Raw genomic sequence first — 20,517 nt, forward strand, 5'->3', positions numbered from 1 at the left:
ATTCTGGTACCTTTTACACACTCTCCTTTATTGTTAGATCGCGAGGGGTTGCACACTAATTACGGTATCGGGATACATATATGTAGCGTACGATAAGGGGTTACCTGTGTATTTTAGGGTAGGTTATATCATTGTGCCATGATCTCTGCCATATTTATGGGGAGATTAAAGTTCGGAGTACTTTCCCTTATTAGTGGATAGATACGTGGCATTTTTAGAGCTGAGTCGGTATGTGGCACTATGGTACCGAAATAGCCTAGGAATGATTACTTTATATCTATGGAAGCACTAGCAATGGTTTGCTTCCCCTTAACACAGAGTATCGTTTCTTTATAACTTTAGTGACGTTGCCCGATATAACGGAGTGCACCCTTTCTTTTATACATCTAACAGGTTGGAAAAATAAGTGTACATTCTGGAATATATGTTGGACTTAAGAGAAGTATTTAACTTACAATTCTATACATCGTATTGGATACGTAGAAATATCAATTGTTATGGCGCTGATCTCTTAATATTATCTTTCATACGCCTTAGTTATGTGCAACGCGTTTTTTCGAAACACGGGATTTCACTCACCCAATTATGGCTGCAATGTTAGTCCTGTGTTTGTCTTTATGTTTAGCTCGCGTTAATACACGAGTGTTGCATATATCATGAGCTTTGGGACGGGAACGTGATTAAAATCGAAAATGTGTATATCGTTTCTGTCAGGGCACTGATCTTTTGAGTATAATCTCTATGAGTTTTGCATTTAACGTAATTATGCCTGAAGTGCTCTTGCTAATAAGGGATTGCATTTACCCGACATGATTGTCCCTTGTTTGTTTCGATGGTTAACTCGCGCCAAAAACATCAATTATCGCGTTGTTTGCTATGGCATAGGTATTTAAATACGGATACTCTGCTGGTGTGTCCACTTTGTTATGTGTCCTGCGGATGTCCGACACGATGGCCCGCAGCAGATTTGAGTGAAGGTGAGAACGGGAGCTACCATGTTATATAGGATAGGTCGGGAGTTACGCCCTCAGTTAGTTTGTTTGCTCAAGTACGGTCCAAACATACGGACTATCGTAGGGGTTTTGTGCGTAGTGGTGCTGTGTTAGTCATTCTGGTACCTTTTACACACTCTCCTTTATTGTTAGATCGCGAGGGGTTGCACACTAATTACGGTATCGGGATACATATATGTAGCGTACGATAAGGGGTTACCTGTGTATTTTAGGGTAGGTTATATCATTGTGCCATGATCTCTGCCATATTTATGGGGAGATTAAAGTTCGGAGTACTTTCCCTTATTAGTGGATAGATACGTGGCATTTTTAGAGCTGAGTCGGTATGTGGCACTATGGTACCGAAATAGCCTAGGAATGATTACTTTATATCTATGGAAGCACTAGCAATGGTTTGCTTCCCCTTAACACAGAGTATCGTTTCTTTATAACTTTAGTGACGTTGCCCGATATAACGGAGTGCACCCTTTCTTTTATACATCTAACAGGTTGGAAAAATAAGTGTACATTCTGGAATATATGTTGGACTTAAGAGAAGTATTTAACTGGGCACATACATTCAGAGGACAACTAAAAAGGCTCCCGATCAATGAATAGGTGGGTATATAGTGTTCACTCCCTTATGAGGACCAGACTTTGTTGTGTGATAATTCCAAACTATGTAGCAACGTTTCCTGCGATTACAAGTTCGTCTGCATTTTTTGTTTTCTGTTGCAGTGTAGGTTATACATTCTATACCTCTAGTGCGTAAGGAAATCGTTGCCTATAAGGAACCCCATATCTTTGGGTAGCTATACTTATAACCCCATATCTTTGGGTAAGATATGTCTTTATTTTACCTTAGATGACTCTCATATATGTATCATTTAGGTCTAAAGTGCATTACTCGATTTCCATTTCTTAGGCAGTACACTCAAGTTGTTCCTGTATTAGCAAGTTGTATCCTGCCTGGATTGCTGTAATAGGCTTGAGCTTTTTTGAAAAACTTGTTCGTGGATAAGAGACTCACATTTTATCATATGTAAGTAATTATACGAACTATGTATATCGGTGGCTTATTGGACTGTGACTAAGGTCTATATATGAGTAATCTTTCTAGTCTGCGTCTCTGGAATATACTCATCCCATGTCTTTTCTTTTTTCTGTTTTGTTAAAAAACAATTGAGAAATAGAAATCATGTTTAGGTAGGATATAAATTGTGGTTGGTCACTTGGGAGGGTTTATGTTGGATTGTCGTATGTATATATACTTAGTGTTTTTGATTATTCTTCTGTCAGTCTATCTGTTGTGACACAATTTTAATACAATTTTAGGTCCCCTGGTATATTTTTGTGTGTAATCTGGAAGAGGTCCTGAGGAAGGTGGCTTGCACCACCGAAACGCGCGTCGACCAAGTGCGGAATCTCATACGGTGTTCTGAGATTCACCTGTTGGCCGAGATATTCTCTGTCAATTTGATATCACCCTAGTACAGATTTTGTTTGAATGTGATTAGTGTGGGTATGAATGTGTGAGTATGACTGATATGGGAGTTGGTTGTATCCAGGGGTTATATTTTCTTGATGAATTATGATCTTTTGATGATGTTTTCTTTTTTCTCGTTTTGTATTGTATATTTTATATGCTGAATTTTCTACTTGTGTAAATTATGATTCAACTGCTCAATGAAATGTAAAGCAATATCATTTCTTTGAATACAGACAAGATAAAATGAATTATTTTGAAACAAAAGAATGAATCACTTATAAAAGAAAAAAAGGGAAAAAAGTTTATATAAAAAAGTAAATAAAAAGTTAATATCTTGAGTAAAAAATAAAAAATATAAATTAACATTTTGTGGTTATCGTTGATGTACTGTCTAAATGGACTATAAATAGGAAACAGAAGTATATCTTTGTGGAGCTATTACGGTCTTTGAGGGAAGCTAGTTTTTTCTGTGTTTTTTTCATTCCCCTCTTTCCCTGACCTACTTTATCTTTGAGGTGGTCCCATTATTCCTGCTATTGGCGCTTTACAGGTACACCAGTTATATAACACAAGGTCCCATTTTTTAGGTCTCGGCCTGGCGAAAGCAGCGCATGCGCTGCTCTCGCCATGCAGGGGGCTTCTTGGAATCAATACGGATTCCAAAGCCGTGTCTCAGCTCCGCCAGCAGTTTTCATTTGTGCGCGTTGTTTGGCATCACAAATTATGCAAAAGGCAGTGCAATGATTGCACCAGAGGCATTTTAATCCCTCCTGGTTGCCACCCTGTCCCCGTTTGGCCCCGCCCACCGGGATTGGATCTTTTACTGGCGGCAGTACACACACTCCTTTAATTATTAGCTACGCACTTTTTTCTCCATTTGTGTAATGTGTTGCAATAACAATCGGACGCGCTTGTTTTAACTTTGAAATTGAGCGCAGCACCGCTTCACGGACACCAGGCTCGGTTTATTTATATATTTCTTAACTTTAACATTGAGCGCAGCGCCCGCTTCAAAGACACTGCGCTCAGTGTTAAAGTTAAAAAATATATAAAGAAACCGAGTGTGGTGTCCGTGAAGCAGCGCCACGCTCAGCTTTAAACTTAACGCTTGTTCTTTTTCCCCTCACAGCCTGATCCGTGTGCATGTTTATTTGTTTTATGTGGAGCCATACGGGCGAGCGGGTACGAAGTTTTGCAAGCTCAGCTTTCAGCACTTCTCCCTAGCTCGGACTGCCCCTGTGACTTTGTTTGGGTTTCTTACGAGCTGGTATTTGTAGTTTTGCAAAACCTGCACTGTAGATAATTAGTGGGAAAAGTGATTAAGAAGTTCATTAGAAAAGAAAGCCTACATTATTATAGGGGTTATTCTGACTCTGACATACAGACTTGCTGTAGTGTCGCCAGGAGTACAATTGAAGGACGCGAGTTGCATATTTCAGCCCTCATCCTATGTCCCGGGGTTGGAGGTGTTGGGGCCTGAGAAGAAGAGCCCACTCGTGCATGCACATCTGCTCCGCTCGGTGTCAGGTTCTGGCACTGACCTCACCCCGGGCTTCTGGCCATTCCTGAAAAACGATCTCCTACTCTTCGTTTATAAATCACTTCGGCACATCACATTACCTTCCATGAGAGATGCGGCCAATCCAAGGCCTTGCGCATGCTGTAAAGTCACTCTGCCTCGTTCCTCCTTCGCGAGTGAGGTTTTTGACCGACTTCCCACATGAAACGACCTCCTTGTAAGCCTGTGATGTGTACATAATGAAGGCTCCCTGTTGGTAATGAACATACGCGTTTCTCTGACTCTACCTTTTAAATGTGTCGCCCTAGTTTTGTAAACGGTTGTACACGGTGCACCCTAAATCCATAGGCAGGGAAATATGTTGGTTTCCTTCGGGTTGTCGGCAATGGCTGTTCATGTGAAAGACGCCGGTGCGTTGTGTTGGTGCTTTAGTAAACCAGCAGGTTAGGACATGTAATGCAGAAGATATATAGCGCTGCCTGTTATCGCCCTCCCTCAGCACTATCGTAACAGGGAGGACCGTGGCATCGATGGCTTCAGCAAAGTGCCTTGAGTGAGAAGAGTACAGCGCCCGAGAGGTTTCAACTTTTGCAGGCATATATGTGTATAGGGATAACTAAGGTACAAGAGTCTGACGAGCTTGTCAGGCCTCTTGCTGGTATAGCCTGCGCCTATTCGGGTCAAACTTTACGTTTAGGGAAGCGCACGCCATAAAGACCCAATTGTGCACTCATTAGTATGAAGGGATGCTAACAAGAAGGCTCATTTACCCCAGGGTTCTCCGCCCGGTAGCTCTATGTGCCGTCCAACCTATTGGATGAAAAGCTTTTGTTTGATTGAATTAGGCACGTTTCCAAAAAGAATGTATTTACCAATAAATGTGCTTTTTTTCAAAACTGATAAGCTGATGTTAGGAGAAAAGAATATTTAAAGGTAATGGTCAAAAGGTACTTCTTGATGCACTGGGAAAATTGGATAATTGATGTTCTTTCCTGGGAGCCTGGCGGCATTATGAATATGTGTGCTATAGCGCATAAACGCACTCAACATTTGGAGCATGGGTTCACACCGGTTTCTGGTGCCAAGGGCGGCCTTGAAGGGAGAAGTTCTTTCACTGTATGTAGAGCAGGGGTCTCCAAACCGGTCCTGGAGGGCCGGATCCATGCCAGATTTTTAAAATTACTACATGTATCTCAATGGGGATATCCAAAAAATCTGGAATGGATCCGGCCCTCCAGGACCGGTTTGGAGACCACTGATGTAGAGTGATCAACCTCAAAGCTAGGGAACCGGGTTCGAGCTCAACATCCTGTGATTCTGAGCAAATCACTTAATCTCCCCGTGCCTAACAAAAAACAAGCATTAAAAATGCAATAGGTCTCACCTTTCATTAAGTTAAAGCCATTTGCTTTGCTATACAATACCATTACAAAGTAAATAGCTTTAACTTAATCAAAGGCAAGACCTATTGCATTTTCAAAGCTTGTCTTTGTAATGCATGGGGATATTAAGTGATTTGCCCAGGATCATTGCAGGAAGCTGAGCCCTAGTCAAGAATCAAACCTGGTTGCTCAGTACCAAAGTCGGCAGCTCCAACGGTGGTGCCACATTCTCTCCCAAATGGTGTGGCAACTGTTCACTTTCAAATCACTTCACAACATTCTGCCCACCAAGATAAATATTTCTTCTCTAACAATTGCAACCAGAAACCAAGGTATATATTTTATAAATACAGCATACACTGTCCCAGTGTCAGTAACAAACTGCTAGACAACTACCTTCATTCCCCATTTAAACCATCCACTGGGGTTATGTTCTGTTCTTCTCGCTGCCATCAATTTTCACAATCATTTCTAAGCACCTCCACCTTGTTTGGGGCACAGCCATAATCCATTTCGGTTGTCAGTGCACCATTACACTGCACAACATGTCAGGTGAGGCTTGACTGCATTCTACATTGGGGAAAATATTTTGTATTAATCTGATAACTTGCTTTAACAACATAATAAAAATACTGAGTAGAGATCACATATTACTGTAGCCATTTCCTAACTGGTTTCAGACATACCACAAATGGATTACCTGACTTCCTTAGCAGTCTTCACTTCCAATTGCATCCCGTTTCGCACCTTATAAGCAATACTTCCTCCGGCAGCTCTCCTTCGTCACCCAGCATCTGCCATATCTCTGTCAAAAAACTTACCACTTATCATCCCCATCTGCATACCACACCATGGAAAAGTATGCACTAGCATATCTTCATCCACCTCATTACTTACTCCTCTCCACTCCCAGCATTAAGTTGTTTTCACAGAAATGTTTTCTATTAAAATCAACCCAAGGGCATGCGTTGAAACTTTGTTCTCTTTTACCCTCCCTCATCGGACATACTACTCCCAAGCGGCTCCACCATTATTCACAAAAACAGACTTCCCAAATGCAGTGATGGAGACATACTTGTTCAAAAATACTATTAGAATTGCCATCTAGCTGAATCCCTGATGTAAATCTCTACTAGTAGTTATATATATATGTGTGTTTGTGTGTGTGTGTGTCTATATATATATATATATATATATATATATATATATATATATATATATATATATATATATATATATATATATATATGTGTAAAAAAATATTAGACTGTCACACACAAAAACTTGATAATTAACAATATATACAATTAATACATTGAACTAAAACTTGAACAACCGTAAACATAAGGATACTAAAAGTTTATCTCACAAATCACTTACTACTTGCATAAAATGATAAAGCCACGGCAAAGGCAATTATCCTTGATCCCAATTCTAACAAATGTCCAAATGCTCTATGCACAGATCTTATCCCAACGTTGTTGGTAACTGGTATCAGGTAAATCTTTAGTGCAATTTAAGTGGATGGACAGAAGCAATAAATGAGCCACAACGGCATTGGCAACTGCTTATCAAAACATATAAATTATGATCATTCAGGCACACACGAAATGAAAACCTTAACAACCTACACTGCAATCTAGGGTTTAGGCCATAAGACAGATAATCAGCTATTCCAAAGTTTTTGTAGAATTATAAAAGATCAGTGTATTTTTCAGAAGCTATAATTTATGATTAATCTATCATATTTGATGTAACAATGGACAAATGTTCTAATTGATCCTTGCTAAACTGGGATTCTTCAATTATTTTCTTGCGGTCAAAAATACATACATGTGATGTGATTTTTGACTGTTAGCATTCCTAAAATGCTACCTACTAAATATTTTGGATGTTATATTATGTCACTTCAAAGTGTATCTCAACAACTTATTACCTCACATTGGTATGCACATATTTCTAGTGGATCTAAAAGTACACTCGAAAAACTCTAATGATCCAAAGTTGAAAGCATTTTTTAATGCCAAATAATGTTCTTAAAAATCAGGTAATTCTTCATGGCGCTTCGCAATTGTCTTCTTTTACATTTCGCACAGGACATACCTGGCTTTGACAGTACACACAGAAATAATCTAACTGAGCGTCACCCCTATGCATTGGGACCGGCCAGACCATGTTGCCATTCCTTCAGGACAATGCCAATGTTAATAACACGAAGAGGACGAACAAAACAATGCATCCATAATCCTATTTTAAGTTATGTTAGATTAGTTGACTGAAATATCTCCGACCAGTGAAGTAGAATCCATCGTGAATTGTTCTAGTGCAGACCCTTCAGGTATTATATAGGATCAATGGCATAAAAAATGAAATCTGTAAAGTTAAATTAAATCAGCATGTTGGTACTCAAATGAAATACCTCAAGCAAACATTTTATCAAAGTGTTCTGGATTCATCCATGCATCTCTGATCACCTAATCAAAATCCCTATAAATGGAAATACATTCTGAAAGCCTCACCAAATCCAGAGACATTGATGCCATGATCTTCACAAAACGTTACGCTTGCTCACTAGCTGCTGCCATTGACGCCATTCCAAAAATGAGAACTTTATCCGGACTTCGTTTGCTGGGAAAGCTTATTAAATAAAAAAGGGGTTGCTCTTGAGCTAGTTTGCCACATTGCCAGCCCCCCCGACCTTATTATTAGGAATGAATAAGGCAGAACTGCAGTGCAGACTGTCTCTTACCAGGTACTGGAAAATTACAAAACTTGACTGGTGGGCTCGAACATCAATAGGCAAATAACACTCGCCCTTTAACTTAAAGTTGCCTTCACTGATGAAAGCATCTTGAAATCTTAACTAGATGAAGCAAAGCGCTGGGAGGCTTCTAATTTACGAATAACTCCAACAAAATAGAATTCATGCTTTTTTCTTCTGGTGGTTCTTCCTCTCATATCCAGACCTTGCGCAACAATGTGTCCTGATTAAGAATAATGCGTCTTGGCTTCAATTTGGACATCTACCTCGAACTGCATTGCAAAAAGTGATATTACAAAAATATTTTCAAAGCCTCTATTCCAGAAGAAGAAATTTGAACTGAAGTTCAAACATTACTCCTATCACAATTCAATGGAGACAATGTTTACATTGGACAGGTTTGCACAATCGTAGTAGCCCAAGAAAAAGCTGTTTCACATTGAGCAGCTAGATTCATAAAAGGAGCTAATAAATCTGACCATACAACCCCGAGCCTGATAAAGCTAGACTGATTCAAGATTATTTGCACAGCTTACAATGCTACCAACCTGCGACAATCATTAAAAAAAAAAAAAAGAAACCTGTTACTGGTGGTTACAGATCTATACAAACTTATTTCCATCTTAATCTTGAAATCACTGAAGTTCAGAAAATGAGAACCTGAAAAACAGATCCCGGCTGCTTTGCGCCTTGAGAATTCAGTATGAGCAGTTCTCCTTTCAGAAAGTGTTTCCTCCTGCGCTAACAAGTTGTTAACTGCCTCCACTCTATATCTAGTTGTGCTTTACTTTAGAATCACTCTGTCCATACTCTTTTCCGCCCACCACTCTTGAACAATGGCATACTACGAAGGTTCTGACTTGTAGCTAGGTCTGCAATACATACAATAAAATGTAGTTTTTAATGCTTGGGGCCCCACTTACTATGAATCCTAAGCAACTGGGCCAAATAGCCTTTCAACCCCTGACTAGCAGTGGTAGCAGCACAATCAAGAATTCAAAGGCTTCACAGGCCAAGGGAGGGGAGGGAGGCAGCCACAGTAGGGGGTGAACACAGGTCCACATCTAAAAATACGTTAAATAGCAGCAATATAGGAGTGTTTAGTCAAATACTTGCTTTTATGAAGAAAGGAATATTTATATACCAACATAACGTAAAATATGGTATTCACAAACAATACCTGAGGTCAAGGCGTTATTGTTTAAACAGGGGGGTTTCTGAGTCCCAGTTCCCTCTTGCTAGCAGTAGTAGTTATTCCCCATGCACCACTCTCAAGGGGCATAGAGAGTGCAGTAACTGTCTCCGGTGAGTATCGCCCATGCTACCATACAAGGACAGCGTTGGGTGTCCTCGTGTTCCTTCAACGTGGTCCTGCGGGGCCAGGTGTCCTTGATGCTACTTCAATGACAGTACATTTCCTTGGATCCTCCCCACAGGTGGTACTGGGTTTTGTGAGCGGTTAGGACGCTCATGTTGCATATCCTCAGTTGGGTCTTGGGCCCACACCGGTTACCAAGCAGGCTTCTTCCTCATGATGACAGTATCAACCACACCATACTCTTTGCCTTTTTCCAGTGGCCCCACCTGGAATACAGGGTCCACCGTCCTACCTCCGCACAAGGGCTACAGCCAACTAGCACAGCAGCAATCTTTATGGTGGCCCTACTTGTAATATGGGGTTGCCTAATTCACTCCACACATGGGCTACAGCCTGTTCGGCTGGGCAGTCATCTTCACAACAGCCCTACTGAGCATATGGGTTTGCCGACTGCACTCCTCACACGGGCTACGGCCAAACAGGCGCTGTAGTAACCTTCATGGTAGCCACATCTGGCATACGGGGTCGCCAACTTCCCTTTGCACATGGGCTTCAACGCGATCGCTGCAAAAGCTGTCTCCTCAAACCTGGCTTCAGAGATCAAATCGCCAGGATCTTTCCCTGGACCTCGCTTTGTAGCACACTTCTCTTCCTCATAGGGAAAAATGGTCTTTGCAAGCAAAAAGGCACTGGTGTTCCACGCTCCAGGTGCAGGTGGTCTTGGATTCCCTGGGAGATGTCCCCTTACCCAGACGGGAGACTGGCAGGCCTTAGCCTCCAGTCCTGGTCGCAGGAATAGTCTTGCAAAGCTTCTTCCCATTCCCCGTTTAAAAAAAAAAATAACACTCTTCCTGTGCACCCCCCACCCGCGATTCATACCACCCTCGACTGCTTGAAGGAAATCTCACAGCCAACAATTGACGGAGCCAAGAACAGTTGGCGACGAACAACTGCAAACAAAAACAAGCTGGTGATGGAGCCAGAGTTGGGACTCAGGGCCACCGTGGGTGGCATGAGGACAATAATACTGGTCATGTGTAAGTTGAACAGGAGTGGAGCTAGCAGGTGTAGTAAAAAGATGCGTTAGGTGTGGTTGCAGAATGTGGTATGCCTCGTTAAAAGAATGACTTGGTGTGCGAGGTGCCAGTAGGTCAGCTAAGCGAAAGCTCAGATTTGGGGTAAGACGAGGAAATGAAAATCTAGCTCTGGGACAGACCAGACACAATGTGATACAAGTCACCTGAGCATATCTTATGATTGTCTCAAAAAGCCAAAGTCGACCACTTTATGGAAGAGTGCACTCCCGTGATATTGATCGGTTCCCTTTCCAGGACTTTCACACGAAACTGAAGTCTATGACACAGCTTTTCATACAGAGCAAGTAAGCTCCTCTCGCGACTATTAGTTGACAGGAACAGCAAAGTGTATATGCGTAATTAAGCAGAGGTGTGCAAGTCACGCTGTGCTAAACAAAAGAAAGGCACAGCCGCTATTCTTAAGATAAAGCACGACATGCTGCGCTGGAAGTGTTGTGTCAAAGTAAAGCGCGGAATGCCGCACTGGAAGTGCTCCGTGTCAAAGTAAAGCACGGCATGCCACACTGGAAGTGCTCTGTGTCAAAGGAATTTATTTTTTTAAATGACAGCACATATAATAACACAAGTGAAAGAGGACAAATCCTGGGGGCGATCCCTGGTAGTCAACAATTGAGAAAAAAAAGTGGGACAAGCTGGAACTATTAGCCAATTAGAAGCAATGTTTTTTAAAGGACACTGACAAAAGCCAATCAGAACCTGGGGGAAGTCTGAAAGCCCATGTACAGAATACAGCATGTTGGGAGACAGAGCATGTGCTGCCTAGGCTAAACCTAAAAAGGCCTGTTCACTTCTACCGATCACTACACAGTATGCTGCTATCACTGAGCTTGTGCCGCTTAACTCCTGACAAAGGCAACAATCTTGCACCACTATGAAGTTATAGCTTTGGACGCACCTCCCGTTCCTAAAAGAGAGCAATCCATGAGACAGACCAATGTCATGGTGCAAACGCATGATCCAGATTTGCCCATGAGAGCAAATATCAGCATCAGAGATCCAGGCATCACTGCTGTTGGTGGGCCCTCTGGTTAGGGCTACACGTCGTCACTCTGCAAGGGACTTTTCAGTTCTAGCAGGTTCAATAATAGATGTTTCTGTTACAGGCTGCACATTCACCTCAAGGGTACAATGGAATCAAATATTCATAGAATTTAAACCGTGGTCTTGAAGATCGTTTAAGTTCTCTCACTGATGATACAGTTTCAAATATCACATGGAACAATGACCAAAGGTTACTACCTACAGTTCCCTGTAACCACACTGATTACTGTAAGCCTACTGTATCAGGTTAAGCAACTGACCCCTCCAAATGGGAATATCAGCAGCTTTGATGTCAGTCTGATACCACAAAAAAATACTCTCAGATGGGTTGCATCACATTTTAAAAAATCATGCCGCTTGTCTAAAACAAGGAGGTTCAACAGGCACAGGTATCTCTTCAGTGCCCTCTCGCCATCATCCAAACACTCCTGCAAAATACACTTATCCATGCTTGGATTATATTTGATAAGCTTGGCGTCATTTGTCTTCTAAATGCCTTTCCGCCTCACCTGACATCTACATTTATACAGAAGTTTCACACCGGTGCACTATGGGGGATCGCCATATTTTATCACTGCTATACCAAGCTACTTGCAACATCACAAATTAGCATATTTAGAAGGGATAGCCTTAAAAAACGTGACTCTCTCAAAGTGAGACCTGCAACTTGGATGACTACAATTAAGTCTGGTTTTCTTCTAAGGCGAAGACAATGAACATCCCCTAAATACAGGTTAACTTCATACACTGTGCTTCACAAAATCCCTACCACACCTATCAAAAGGCCACAAACGTTTCCCAGCATCAGCAGATACCAGACAATTTATGTGTTACTAATGCAGTCTCAGCCTGGCAAAAGGATTCTGAGCCATTGTGGCTAGGCACAGCTCTGTAGTAATTTTCATTCACTTTTCAAAAGCATGTGCCTCTACAAAGTCTCCTTAAGTGTCATTTGTTACAGCATTGAAGCAACCAGATTAAAGCACATGCACCCTCTTCAAAGTTCATTCTAAGAGAACATTACTGTAGAAAAGTAGTTTTAAATCTCCTCTCCCCAAGGTTATTATATCAACATCAGTCAATGCTTCAACAGGAGTTTCAAAGTATGGATCCAAAGCCAAGTCTTGTGCTTCACATTCTTTATTGATCAAATATGTTAAAAGTTTCCCAGCTTTACACTGCCGACACGTGTTTCGCCCTCTCCAGGGCTTTTTCAAGGCTATCTTAGTTGTTTTATGCTTGTCTGGCGTCAAAAAAGGACTTTAGAACGTTTGGGTAACGTCAAGGCGTCGATGTATGAGAATCCTATTGGGTGTCTTGATCACAGCGAGCTATTCCAATAGTCGGTTCAATCTATGATGTCACCTCGTTGAGTGTTATACGCACATAAGGACAGTAGTAGAAAAATGTCTTGGTAAGATTGTGCGACTCGCTGGGTGGAGAATAGTCTCGTCTTATTAGAATAAAGGAGCTAGAAGACCTTGATAAGTCCTCTGTTAGATCGCCGTCGGCGCCAAATCTCCCCTGTGGAGATTTGGCGCCGACGGCGATCTAACAGAGGACTTATCAAGGTCTTCTAGCTCCTTTATTCTAATAAGACGAGACTATTCTCCACCCAGCGAGTCGCACAATCTTACCAAGACATTTTTCTACTACTGTCCTTATGTGCGTATAACACTCAACGAGGTGACATCATAGATTGAACCGACTATTGGAATAGCTCGCTGTGATCAAGACACCCAATAGGATTCTCATACATCGACGCCTTGACGTTACCCAAACGTTCTAAAGTCCTTTTTTGACGCCAGACAAGCATAAAACAACTAAGATAGCCTTGAAAAAGCCCTGGAGAGGGCGAAACACGTGTCGGCAGTGTAAAGCTGGGAAACTTTTAACATATTTGATCAATAAAGAATGTGAAGCACAAGACTTGGCTTTGGATCCATACTTTGAAACTCCTGTTGAAGCATTGACTGATGTTGATATAATAACCTTGGGGAGAGGAAATTTAAAACTACTTTTCTACAGTAATGTTCTCTTAGAATGAACTTTGAAGAGGGTGCTTGCGCAACTTGGTGGTTCTCGTAATTCTTGGTACTTGCATTAAGTTGCATTGCTCAAACACCCCTGGTGGTGGGTGTACTATCAAGTTCTCAGTGCACCTCTTTTTGATAACTCACGTATAACGTATCCAGTGAGAATAACATTAACATTAGGTGCGGACGTTTTCTCTTATGAGGAACACTACCACCAAGTTTGTTGTATAAGATTAAAGCACATGTTCGCTAAACATGTTTTCCAAGAGGAAAGACCAATGCCCTTGAGAAAAAAAGCACTGCAAATGCATGTTGTTAATGCCGTGCAAAATCATCAAAGAAATTTTTTAAAAAACGAGAGAGAAAAAAAAAGGAAAAGTTTGATGAAAAGCCCCCTGGAGGCTGAATACTCTATAAGTGCATGCATGCATGATGATCTATGCATGCCCATGTATCACCAGGCATACAATTGTCAATGCTCGCTTTCACTGCATAGTTTTTGCTGCACCGGATATCCTGATATAGTAAACAATGCTTTGAATTAAACGTGCGTTATGACTTTATCCAATTAGTTTGGATGATAACATTTAGCCACGGAGGTTTAGGCGTATATCCCGTTACCACCGCCCACGCCCCGCACCCCACTCCTAGGGAATCATTGTTATTTTTTGCACAGTGGTCCGGCAGCAAATTGCTGGAACTTCCAAAATAAAGAATAAAAAAGCAGACAGACATAAACATATACCTCTCATGAATTGGACAGAAATATAAGCTGGTAAAGAAGCATTGGAATGTTTCTCGACTACAATCTATAAATCCTGATGCCTACATGTGCGAGTAGCGTGCAAATATTTTTTGCCAAGTACATTAAGGAAAGAGTCTTTATAGAACTAGAAGTATTTATTACAACAAGCAGTATTACTGTGCATCTAGTGCTGACAGCTAAACCAACGCAACGAAGATCACTTCAGATTACATGTATTCATTGGGGAGTGAAGAGAATCTAGACAAGAGATTTGAGAGAAATAAAGGAATAGATGCATGGAGTGATGAAAATGAGAGAGGGTGTAGGAGCACGTGGAGTATGACAACTATGAACTAGATGCTGAACGAAAGTCACACTGGACGGCAGACAAGGCAGCTTCTTTCACATAAAATAAACAGGCCATTCTTTGCGAGACATACCAGGTTTTGGCACAGAGTTGGTTACCGACTGAGGAACCTTGTCGTTGATTAGCTCGACACATTCACTTGGAAAGAAGCCCACCTGCAACAAAGAGGAAAGGGGATGAAGGCCAGGCCACACTGAATACGCACACATGCTAACTAGCAACGCCATTTATTGTACGCAGAGTTTCTATTTTTTAGTTCTGTTTTTGTACCTTCGAGATAGAGGGGGTACATTATCCTGATCAAGTTGAGCCATGTTCACTGTCCAACCTTTGTCACCACAAGGGGGCGCATACTGACCGAGAGAAAGTCGGTCAAGATGAGAGGAAGTTCTTTTTTTGTGCTAATCACGGTTTCAGTCACCACTGCCTTTAAAGTCCTACAGGCTGATGGGAGAGTGGGGACACTTTTTTTTGTGGATTCTGAAATGTTCATCTGATGTAACAGTTCTCATGTTAATATTTTCGATTGGTATCGACCAGAAGCTATTTACTAGAAGCCTCCACGAAAGTACAGCTAAAACGTTAGCAATGGTCAGTCTCAAGAATGGTTAGTATAATTATTGCAAATGCAAGAATTATATCTTTGCCAAACCATAGTAATTAAAATGATTTCAATAAAAGACAAAATTATAACCAGGTTGCAAACAAAAGTACGCTGCAGGCAGATAGCAGATTTATGTTCACTAATTTAGAGACCAGAAATGAAAGATGTTATGTGCCTCTTTAACAGACCCATAACATGAAAAAATGGGGCTAATTCTGGAGGCCCATATACCCCAACCTTCTCTTCCCAGATTGCTACCTGAAATCCATGTTTTCCCCTCCACCAGGAAGTGAGCTCTTTCGGAGGCATGTCAATGACCGACACTATGTCACCCACCTGCAAAATATAAATGTCACATTAGAGTTGTACAACTAAAGAAAGATGTATTCACCCGTCCAAAACAATATGCTGCATTAAAGACAAAATACAATTAAGACATGTGTCGTAATTACAATAGCTTTTTTTATATTTCAGTTAGTCATAAAAACTTTATTTTGATCGTATATAGATATTAAAAAGTACATAGCACCTCATAACAAATATACAGTAACAGGCATCATAAAATACAATATATACAATAAAAATATAGGAGTATGTCATACAATGCATTTGGCGCGCATTATTTAAAGAGCATAGCAGAATTTAGCCAGGGAAAAAACAATTAACCTGCTTGTATCGGTAGAGAACATTCTTAGCACCTCCAAGTAACGGCTGGGACCAACCAGTCTGTACAGAGGAATAATCCACTTGGCCCTCAGATTTTGATAGTGAGGACAAAAGACGAGCAATAGACTAAAGGTTCTGCACTTGATTTGCAGGATGGGCAGAGATTATCCAGAGAAATATTACGGCTCCATGTACAGCCAAACAGTTTGTTTGGCAGAGTCTTATAACGAAATTGAACAAATAGTTTGCGAGCCAGATGAGGCACAATTTCATCAACTGTTTCTTCATAACTTGAAGTTAGCTTAAAATCTAAAAAAAAACCCTGGGCAAGGAACCCACCAGATTAGAGGATTCCTTATCCATGACTTTTTCCCAGTAGATCGATTTGACCCTTGCCTTTGATATTAACAATATACTTTCCAGATTTAACCAATAAGACTACAGCCCTAAACACTGGAGTAGGCCTCTCAAAGAATTGAACCAGGGGATCGAATGTATCTGGGAATAGTGCAAAAGGCCAGTCAATGCTGCTATATATGAAACTAACTCATCAACAAACCACAGGCGATGCCAGAACATAAAATACTTTGTAATCAAGCTTGTGAGTCAGTTGTTTCTGGGCAAAATCCAAGTATAATGGAGGTAAAGAGGTCCTAGAGGGTAAGTTTAAAAGAGATATAAAGCTATTTTCTACAGCAATAAGACAGTTTGTATTTCCCCTACCCAATAGTTCTGCCCCATATAGAGGCCCCCACTTTTGATGTTGCAATTTTAGAAATGTGGTCAGTCTGCTAGATTAACATTGTCAATGTGGGAAGCCCAATTTAGGATAGGTGTGAGGCTAATACCCAGGTAATCAAAAGCGGATACTTGCTCCAAGTGGGTGGTTCCTACAAAAAGACTTTCATTATTAGGTTTTGCGTTTCGCTAGGTAAAAAAAGACATATATTTGGTTTTGGCCTCATTGAAAACCAAACCCCACTCTTTGCAAAATCTTAGAAAATCTTTTGGCAATAATTGGAGGCCTTGTGGGGATTTAGAAATTAATAATGTAGGGGCTGCATTTGATGAATGCAATCTGATTCGGATGTCTAGGAGGTTGTGAGGTAAACACATTTTTTTCAGCACTCTCCAGAGGGTGGCTCAGGGAATACGCCGAATGCGGATTGAAGGTCAACAAAGGCTACATATCATTTCCCACCTTTGATGGTCACTTCCGTACAATATCGACAGAGGAAGTGGAAAGCCTGGTCCACCGTGCTAATATCTGCAGGGAACCCAGCTTGATAGTCGCCAATAATACCAGACTCTCTATGATCCAATCCTGGATTTTTGCTACGATCTGCTTGCAAAAGACCTTCTGGAGAGAGTCAATGAGGTATGGGCCTATAGCTAGCAGGGTTCGCTCGATTGCCCTTCTTGTAAATTGGCACTATTTCAGCCTGTTTCCACAATGGTGGAATCTCCATGCCCAGTGTAATGGCGTTCATTAGCATGTTAATGTACAAACCCCAGCACCTGTTTGGCCCTCCCTGCACAGATCATTTGGAAATGTATCAGGCAGGGAGCCATAGCAGGGACACATGAGTGAATTGCGAGAGAGAAGACTAGAGCATCATCTGCTCCTGATGAGCCCATCCACCCTTTTATATAGAGTCTTCTAACTCTAAGTTGTCCACCGCATAGAGACGTTCGAAGTGAGACACCCATTTGTCAGGCTGAACAGTGAACTCCAATGCAGTCCTATTGACTTTCAGCCATTGGGCCGCCTTTTTCCAAAAGGTCTTGGCATCTCTGTTAGTGCCTTGTGCAGTGAGGACCATAAGGAGTCTTCCCAGTTTCTCTTAGCTAGCTCTATAGCTTGTCTATATCTAGCTCGACAGGTAATTACCTCAGGGAACATTTTAGATTTAACAGTCTGTACCAGATCCCCCTTAGTTTTCCTACATTCCTGTTTATACCACATTGCATGTGGATCACTATTAGACTGTTGCTTTTTTTAATCCGAATTATGGTCTGAACACGGTTTGCTCAACAGATCTCTAATCTTGTTGTACAGAAGGTTGTGGCGAGTGCCCAGTTCCGTCAAGACTACGTTGTTGTGTTTTTGGGCCAGTTCTTCCACCACCAAAGAACCTTGCCTTTAACTGTTTCCAGGGCCCTTGGATTGGGCTTTACCCAGTTCCATCTAATTGTCCTCTGGTTGTTGGAGATAGATAGGGCACCAAGATCAGGCCTGATCTTGACACCAAGTTCTTGATCACCCTGATTTAAAGGGTAAAAGTAAGGGCATTATGGTCGCTGTCTGTTCTTTTACCTACCAACATATCATGGACAGTCAGGCAAAGTTCATTAGCTACCAGGCAATAATCGATTCTACTGGCGTGGCCAGGTCTATTAAAGGTAGTTTCGCCCATTAAGTCAGATTTCGTCCTTCCATTAGTGGCTCTCAGATAATGCTGTAGGGTGAGGGCCAGCACCTGGCCACTTCTCTTTGTCCATCTCACTGAGGGAAGATCACGCTGAGGGATTTGCCACTTACAATCCTACTCCTCAGTCAGATATAACGGAGCAAAGCAGAGTGTCTCAAAAGTACAGTTAAAATTGCCAGTGACTACAGCTGGTATGTTAACAAGGAGTTCAGTTAATGCAAGATCTAGGGAACGAATAGCACTAGTTTCCTCCGAGCCATGAGCGACTCTATTGTATTCATTAAAGATCCTGGATTTCCAGCCACTGTGGAGAGCCAAATCTACTACTAAAATGTCTTGGGAATCTACATGGACCTGCTTAACTCTAAAGCCCAGCACATTTTTGACCCAGATTGCTAGACCTACTGAAGGCCTCCCCCGTTCTTTTCTAGTGGCACGATATGAGGAAAACCTGTTCCTGTGGGGGGTATGTAACCTCCAGGTTTCTTCGAATAGGATCACATCCTGAAGATCCATAAAGAAACACCAGTCAGGATCTACTAACAATTTGGCGAGCCCAGCAACATTCCATACTAGAACCTTCAAAAATCTATGAGGAGTATTGTTGTTGCCTCCAGCAGTACCAGGGATACTCGGACCTCCCCCGCCTCACTCACAGGTAGTTTGACCGTCCCTTCCATCCTTAGGTCGGCATTCGGAGGCCCGCATATTACCTCTGAAGATGTACTCTGCCTTGGAAACGGGCATACTCCTAGCGGATATAAGAGCTCGTTTTGCCCAGCAACCCCTGCTGTGTTGGCTATTTGTAACAATCCACCTAACTGGGGTAGTCATCCCTGCCCTGCAGTGTGGCCTGAATTTGTTGGGGGCCCCCTTTGCAATGAACCTATGGCGAGGGAAGTAGCCATCCCTTTTAATGGGTAATGGCAATTAAGGTATATCACATGGTACACCAATTTTTATTTTGAAGTGTTGGAATTATTAGGCAATACTTTTGACCCATCAAAATGGAACTAAATTAATAGAACTTAGAATAATTAAAGTGTGAGTCAACCTAGCCTGCCTTCAAACGTAGGACATCTAATTCAGTATAAGATTCAAAACCTTACCTCCGTGACCCACCTTACCAGGCCAAAAACACATGCCTTTTTCCTCAAGACAGCTAAGACAGGACTAAAATGAAATTCAAAGATGGCATTACACAAACACAAAATACCATTATTGGTCTCTCGGAGTAATAAAAGTGCAGCGCATATATTAAATACATTAAAGTGCCCTGAAGAGAATAGTCAAACTGCTCTGAACTTAATGACTGGTAATTGACTATTCTGAAACCCCCTGTTTAAAATATTACTTACCTTGGAAATAAAAATGGTTTAAAAAACAAAACAAAAATAAAGTGTGAACACAAAGAGTGAGAGAGGAGAATCTCAAAAATTAAAGTTGACCAGGAGTAGTAGGATTAGGGCAAAATATAGGGTTAAGATAAGAAATGGGTGAACATAAGGGGTAGGTATATGTATGCATTCCTATTTTTAGTTTCTATTGGTTTCAAATTCTGATGGAAGTTTTCAGCGTTTTCCAATGTTTTTTAAAAATTGTAAAAATCAGTGGTTATCACTGTTTACTCTTTCTTGCTCCATAAAAATCAAGGAAACTGTTGTTTATTTGGCTATAAGGAAGTTTACTTGTATTTCCTTGCAGCTCTCATTCATTCCTATTGTCAGTTCTTACAGTATGACCTTTTCATTGACTTTGCCCTTCAAAGTAACATTACATCATTTCCCTCACCTTGTGGAAGTCTTGCTTCCCATCCCTCAAACACACGAATCTAGCATTTCAGTTCCACCCCATGTCTGTGAATGGATGGGGATCCACCCCTGTAACATTTGATTACATCAGACAAACGGTTAATGTGGTATCTGTGGGAAATAATGTGCATGCCCTTAACTATATAGTCTTAGGTGACAGCAAACTCTGCTGCTGTATGAAGAAGCAGTTGAGGGAGTAAGAAACTTCATGGCCTGGTGGAAGCCTCATAGGACTTGAGTCAACCATGTTATTGGTA

The 20,517-nt window shown here is 41.4% G+C and overlaps 1 protein-coding gene across 3 annotated transcripts in view; it reads right to left on the minus strand.

Moving 5' to 3' along the window:
- ARHGAP32 (Rho GTPase activating protein 32) overlaps positions 1–20,517 on the minus strand; it is a 1,359,293-nt gene that overhangs the window by 560,160 nt on the left and 778,616 nt on the right. For all 3 annotated transcript variants that reach the window (XM_086956893.1, XM_086956892.1, XM_086956894.1), the window contains 2 exons: positions 15,610–15,687; positions 14,821–14,902 (listed from right to left, as the gene is read on the minus strand). In XM_086956893.1, coding sequence (XP_086813019.1) covers positions 14,821–14,902; positions 15,610–15,687 — 160 coding nt within the window. The remainder of the gene's footprint in view (positions 1–14,820; positions 14,903–15,609; positions 15,688–20,517) is intronic.

This window comes from Lissotriton vulgaris, chromosome 2_1, assembly GCF_964263255.1.
Source record: "Lissotriton vulgaris chromosome 2_1, aLisVul1.2, whole genome shotgun sequence".
Lineage (NCBI taxonomy): Eukaryota > Metazoa > Chordata > Amphibia > Caudata > Salamandridae > Lissotriton > Lissotriton vulgaris.